At 65.7% G+C, this 6,778-nt stretch overlaps 1 protein-coding gene across 1 annotated transcript; it reads right to left on the bottom strand.

Moving 5' to 3' along the window:
- Positions 1–453: 453 nt before the first annotated feature.
- MNEG_10792 (hypothetical protein) lies at positions 454–5,796 on the bottom strand (the record flags this gene model as incomplete). The annotated part of the gene is made up of 13 exons (XM_014040737.1): positions 454–600; positions 874–1,134; positions 1,424–1,657; positions 1,934–2,124; positions 2,360–2,441; positions 2,661–2,724; positions 3,105–3,262; positions 3,589–3,701; positions 3,997–4,120; positions 4,386–4,594; positions 4,818–4,927; positions 5,178–5,230; positions 5,416–5,796. 13 exons carry the CDS (start codon positions 5,794–5,796, stop codon positions 454–456), a joined length of 2,127 nt encoding a protein of 708 aa, XP_013896191.1.
- Between the last annotated feature and the right edge of the window lie 982 nt (positions 5,797–6,778).

The following is a 6,778-nucleotide window of genomic DNA, read 5'->3' as shown; positions in this document are numbered from 1 at the left end:
GAGGGAGAGTGAGGAGGGGGGGTGTGCGAGTAGGAGTGGGAGGAGGGCTGAGGGTGGGACGGGTCGAAAGGGGGGAGGACGGGGGCGCGATGTTTGGCGCGCTGCGGCAGAGGTTGTGGTGGGTGCTGGGGTGGAGGGCCCGTGTGCTTGCGTGCCTCGCTGCTCGCGAGCAGGCAAGCACATGGGCCCTACCACCAAGCCGTCTGCCCCACGAGGGCCTTCTATTGACGGAAAAGCCAACAGCACAAAGGTCAGCGCGCCTCGCGCCAACAGGTCGCCCCGCCTGTTTGCACACCCCAGAAATTGCCGTGGACAGGTGGATGCGCTTACGCACACACATGCCCCCCCCCCACACACACACAAACACGCGCGCGCGCGCGCACCACACAAACTCCCTTACACAGGTAAGCAAGTGCACACCCTCGTGCCCGCCCTCACGCGCACCGCCTGCCCTCAGAATCTCACCTCTGGCACGTATCGCATGCCGCAGCGCTGCAGCACCTGCCACCCGTTGCGCATGAGGTCGTAGAAGGACCCGTCCGGCGTCTGATGGATGCGCGTGCTGCCGGGCTCGCGGCGCTTCTTGGCCGACGACGTCACCTTTTCAAACGGATTCGAATTGGGCAGTGCAGGGGAGTCGATAGTCGATGGCATCAGCGTCAGGCGGGCCTCCACGTGCGCCGCATTTCGCCCCAATGAAGGTTTTTTGCCTCCCCTGCTGGATCCGAACGACCCCCCCCCTGAATCGGCGGCAGGCGAGCAGGGCTTCCCAGCGGTGCCACCCGAGATGCTAGATCACACATGCATCTGCACAAAGCGCGAGATGCGGCCGCGCGCATCATTTGCCATCATCATTTCCCCCTCCCGACGCACCTTGCGGCGCATGTTGTAGACCAGGAATGTGTCCAGCCCCTCCGCCAGGTCAGCGCCCATGCCGCCGCCGGCCCCCGCGCCGCCGCCGTTGTTCAGGGCGTCCGCCAAGCCGTCGCCGGCGGCGGCGGCGCCGTCGGGCGGCGTAGGCAGGGGGCCGTCGAGCGTGGTGGTCATGGAGTCTGCCAGGTTTTGCATGGTGCACTCCATGCGGCCGGCGTAGACGGCGCGCTCCGCATTGTGGAGCGGGTCAAAGTACTTGACCTGTTGGTGTGTGTGTGTGTATGTGTGTGTGCGTGTGGGAATGCGTGCGTGCGACGGGCTGCGCGCAAGACTCAAATATCAGCTCAGTTGCGGTGCATGTGATATGTGAAAGGAGGCAAGTGACCTCGTAGGGGGGGGGAGGAGAGGTAGGCACCGCCTTGAGGTCTGGACCCAGTCACACAGCAGCCGCAGCACACTCCCCTACCACCACGCCTCCGTCCGCAGCTGCCCTCACCAAACCCACCAGGACCACCCCGTCCCTCCCCCAGCTGCCCCAGCTTCCCCGCACCTTCTTCTTCATGTTGAAGATCAGCCCCGGCAGCACGTCCCCGCCGCCCGCCGCCACCGCCGCCTCCACCTTGGCGCGCGCCGCGTCAAGGCCCACGTACAGGATGTTGGTGTTGGCGGGGAACACGCTGTGGTTTGAGGCCTCGTCCACAGCCACGTCTTGGATGCCCAGGCGCTCGAATTCGGTGTACTCGACGTTAGTAATCGCGTAGTCGTAGCGCCAGCGGCCGCCGCCCTGCGGTTCACAAGTAGGGGAGGGGCGTTTGGCGGGGTCGAGGGGCGGGTGTTGGACAGTCGAGTGGGGGGTAGAGGCCCTCCCAGGGTCCCACAGGCGGTGGGCAGGTCGACGAGGGTTGCTGCATAGGGACGTACAGGGTAGCTGGAAAGACAAGACCCCGTGGTCGCAACCACGGATATGTAGCAGGCGCGGGCAGGTCACATCGTAACCCACACCACCAACCCCAGCAAGCCCCAACCTCAGTAGCTTCCTGGCAGCTTCCCAGGAACGCACCCGGCCGTCGGGCGCCCACACGCGCTTCTCCTGCAGCACGTTCATGCCCTCCGCCGCGCCTACCACCCTCTCGCACGACATGAAGCCGAACGCGCGGCGCTGGATGTAGCCGGTGCCGGCCAGGGCTAGCAGGGTGGTGTCCACGCCCGCCATGGGGTTGCTGATCTGGCGCACGAGCGCGGCCTCGCGGCCTGGCGGCGGTTGGGGGCGATTGGGTGGCGCGGCGGGTCAATCAGGGGCCAAGGCGGGGCGCTGGCAGGGTGGGATGCGACGCCGGGGGTGGGATGGAACCTCTGTTGTGCAGTGTGGTCGCTGCCGTTTGCTCACGCCTCTGAATACCACGCAGAGTGATGGCACCATGTGCGTGAGTGGCCGTCCTTGCTTCTTGTCGCATCGGGCCGCCGCAATCCTCGGGCCCCCGCCCACCTGACGCGCGCAGCCAGTCAAACACGCCCTCGTCGTGCATCAGCTTCCAGATCGCGCCGTGGCCGCCCGGCTTCATCATCGCCTGAGAGAAGGCGTCCAGAAAGGGCGTTCAAACACCGGTCAAACAGAGGTAGAAGGGGTGTGCAATATGCGTGTGCGTGACGTGTGTGGAACAAAGCATGATTAGCTCCTCGTTCCGCGCTTGCGACAGGTACGCCCAAGCCAGCGGGTCGCCAGCACTGATGTTGGCGTCGGCTGGGATCGAACGAGTGTGGCGCGCACCCCTCCCGCGCGGGCGCACCTTGCAGGGGGCGGTCATGAGCCACCGCCCGTCCTCGCTGCTGATCACGGGCACGAGGGGCTGCCTGCAGGGTTCGGGTCGAAGGGCAGAGGGGGCGTTGGTCTGAGGCCGTGGTGGGGGGAGGGGTGATGGGACCCCCCTGGCCACGCAGAGGCCCACAAAAGGGCGTGGGGTCTGGTGGCACGGCGTAAAAGGCACCGCGGCGAGCCATCATCAAGCACGTTGGAGAAAAACACGACCAATGGCACCGAAAAGTGACGTCATGGTGGCGCGACATACATGTGTGCTCGATGTCTTTTCACCGGGGGTCCCGATGACCCATCAGGTTGAGAAGCAATGTGTTTGCCAACCACATGTCCCCAACACAGGCAACACCACGCCCCTCAGCCTTCAGCTGGCACACCTCTGGACGCTACTGCTGCTATCAGCCTATCACCCGCTCACCTGAAGAGCCGGAAGCTGGAGGGGTCGCGCCCGAACCAGCCATTGCGCTCCAGCAGCGCCGTGATGCGCGCGTGGTTGCCCTTGGCGTCGCTCGTCATGACGGCCACGGGGGTGGTGACCTGGCGCCCGGTCAGCTGCCAGTAGAGGTACTCACGCGCCTGGGAGAGGACGGACATCCAGGGTGGTTGGGGAACTTGTCATTTTGTTTGCTGGCGGGCGGTTGGCGCCAAGTCAGCGTGGCACACTACCAGGGCAGCTCCCAGGCAGCAAATGAGTGGCGCAGCCGTTGACTCTGCAAGGACGCCGCCCGCTGGGCGCGAGCCCAGGTCAAGCGTGAACGTGGCCAGCACCGCAAGCGCCGCCGCAGCTGCCCGCCCCACGCGTCAACCCTGGGCTCCCCTGCCCCCGGCCCGGCCGCCCCCAACATGCTCGTCAGCACTCGCTATTGTTTCAGGTCTTCGAGCCTTGTTTGCGGCGCGCCCACCTGCAGGTCGCGGATGAGCAGCTCCAGCATGGGGCGCCCCGTGTAGGGCAGCACCGCCGCCGGCAGGCTGTCGCCGGTGACGTCACACTTCAGGCCCAGGCGGTCACCGGCGCCTGTGCCCCCAAGGAAACGGGGTGGGAGAGCAAGATGGGGGTCAAGTCGGGCCGCGGTCAGCACAGCTAGCTCAAGGGAGGAGGGGTGGAGAGGCGCAGGGTCCCTCGTGCAGGGGCCAGAGGGGTGGCATGGCGGGGGGGCTGAAATCCCTGCAAGAATGCATGGCGAGGAACCCACACGCCAGCCTCTGCTGAAATGGCATGAGGAGACGGGGCACGCGCCGCACACGCCGGTCAAAAGCAGCGACCCAAGGGGGCGACAAGGGGTTGGGATCGAGGGGACACAAGGGCGCACCTCCAACTGGCAGGATCTCTGCCATGAAAGGCAGCGCCAGGATGCCATGAGCGGCGGCACGCACGCCCACGCGGCGCCCCGCCTCTCCGGCCAGGTCCAGGGCAGGCGGCACGTGGAAGCGCGTCTGTGTTTGCGTTGTATAGCGAGTTTGTGTTGTGTGTGCAAATGTGTACACATGTGTGTCTTGCGGGCGTGCTTGCACATGCGCGCGTGCGTGCATGCGCACGCGCGTGCGTGTGTGTGTGTGTGTGTGTGCGCGCGCGCGCGCGCATGCGCACGCGAAGACGTACTGCAAGAGCTTGCGACAAGAGAAATGGGCGCAAGCGTCGACTCAGCAAGTGCGGACAGTGCTCAACGCCCTTTGCTGCACAACCCACTCCCAAGCCCACCTGCGCCTCGCCGGGTGCATGCTCAGGCACCCCCTCGCACGCCTCCAGCGCGCCGCCGCCGCATTCGCTGCCGTCGCCGCTGCTGTTGGCCAGGATGAGCTGCAGGCTCTTCAACTGGTACCCGACCAGGCCGCCCATTGAATCGTAAAAGGTCTCCACACGCGTGAGCGCGGCCGCCAGGCGCTTCAGGGGCGCTGACCACTGGCCGTCTATGGAGGTCGTGGCGGGCGCGCGAGGGAGCGGAGTGGGGCGGGAGCACGTGTTGGGGTTGGTTGTTGTGCCTCAGATTGCAGCTCCACACGGTGCACTGCCAGCTGCGCAGCGCTTCCCCTCTGACAAGCCAACAACATTCAAGCGGCTTGTCCACATGGCAAAGCCCAGGAGCTGTCGTGCGCACGCTAGCCGCCCTCCTGTGTTGCTGCGCCGACTCACCCGTGGGTGCCAGCAGGAGCAGGTGCCGCTGCCCGATGGCGGGGAGGCACTTGATGGCGTACTGCTGGTCGGGAGTCAGGCGGGACAGCGCCTCCCACAGCGGCGCCAGGCTGCCGGGGTCAGGGGCGCAAACGGAGGCAGGATCTATTGTCAAAGGGCCGCTGTGATGCTGCAACAGCGGTGCCCTAAGGGCGGAGCTCGCTGGACCATGCTGCTGTGTGCCCCTCCCATGGCTCGCAGCTTCCTCTCTCAGCTACAACACAGCATTGTGGGCGGCAGCGGCAGCACCGCCGCTGCGGCCCAAATACCACCTCCGCTAGCACGACCTCTTCTGCTGCCCAGGCGCCGCGCGCTGCTCACCCCGGGTGGGCGCGCATCTGCCTGACGCTCGGATGCGCGTCCAGGAGCGCCAGCTGCGCGCGGTAGCGGCGGGCGGTGTTCGTCGCGCGCGGCATTGTTCGGGCAGCCCGGCGGCGGCGGTCGTGGCAGTGCCCTAGCGGCGACCGCGCCGAAATCACAAGTGACTCGTTCGCGGAAGAAGTGCCCGCCCGTAATTGAGGACATGTGTCCCAGGTGCTGTGACCGCCACGAGACCCACCTTGGCCTCCATGTCGGCGCAGGCGCGCAGCCGGCAGAGCAGCGCCTCCAGCCGCGCAACCTCGGCCTCGATCGACACCTCGGCGTCGAGGTCGAGCTCAACGGGGGCGTCCTCGAACGATGAGTAGGACGAGAAGGTGCTGCCGGCGGGCAAATCGGTGCCGTCAAACGCGGGGATCTGCAGCCGCTGCTGCGCAGAGAGGCCAATGGGCTGGAATGGCTGCGCGTGGTCCGGGTCTGCCGCGACGCGCGGGGCCGGCGCGAGACGGGCCCGCGGCCGCAGGGGGCGCGCCGCGGCGCCGGTGCTGCAGATGCTCGCACCGCTGATGCATGTGGGGTGCGCCGGGCGCGCAGCACATCGCAGCTGCCCCGATAGCGCCATGTCTAAGAAACTATTAATTTAGCCCTTTGAATGCGACTAAGTTCGCTGCTGGCGAGGCTGGAACTGGTCAGTGGGGGTGCCACTGGGCGGAGATCCACTAGGCGATGCCTCAACAACGGCGCTCGGCAGCACACGAACAGTCAAAACAGGCTTTGTTCATCCTGTAGGCAGCAAAGGCAGCTGTGCGAGCGGGGTCCAACGGCTGCTGGGGGGTTCGACACAGGCGGGCTAGTCAGGGTGCCAAATAGTGCGCAGGGTCTAGCTGAGGTGTGTAGAACAGTTTCGGTACGTCGACAACATCGTGTTGCTTCTAGCTATGCGGTTTTCGCGCCACACTCACCCCACACTCGCATCATTTACAGGCATCCTTTTGGCATCAAGGGCCCCCAAGTGCACCAATCGCGGGTTCAATCTGCAGCGCGTATCAGCGCTTCGTTGATTTCAGCAGCCCAGGGCGGCATGGCATTCGCGGACTGCAGGGTGTCCCTGGTTCACAGTTGTGCGAGCGGGCTGGATCGCGCAGACGCTGCGCATGCAGGCGTGGAGGGTTCGAGCCACGCTCGTCGCCGTCTGCACCTGCACTGCGCAATCCTGTGACGGTTCCGAAATACCTATCGCTTGCCGCCTGGGGCAAGCGCCTGGGGCAAGCGCATCAGCCAGCCACTAACCAACTGCGGCGGGCGACAGCCGCCCCCGCTCCCACGATGCACACCTGCACAAGCTATCCGCTTCCTGCTTACAAACGTTCATTGAGTCGCGCTGTAATTGCAAACAAAAGGCTCTGCACGCTTCGGCTGGCGCTGCTGTGGTATCACCTACAGCGAATACCCAACTCGCCAACTGCAGAATGCAACAACCTCAATGGGCAGCTCCCAAGAGCCCACATCAACATGGCGCGGCAGGTGCAGCGCTGTCTGCTCACTGGCACGCAGGCAGAATTAGGGCGTGCACGCAGAACTTGGGTGAGGTGCGCCGCCCCCCC

Source organism: Monoraphidium neglectum (genome assembly GCF_000611645.1).
Source record: "Monoraphidium neglectum strain SAG 48.87 unplaced genomic scaffold scaffold02461, whole genome shotgun sequence".
NCBI classification, from domain to species: Eukaryota; Viridiplantae; Chlorophyta; class Chlorophyceae; order Sphaeropleales; family Selenastraceae; genus Monoraphidium; species Monoraphidium neglectum.
Note: the sequence above shows the minus strand (reverse complement) of the source record. Positions and strands in the feature narration are given on the sequence as shown.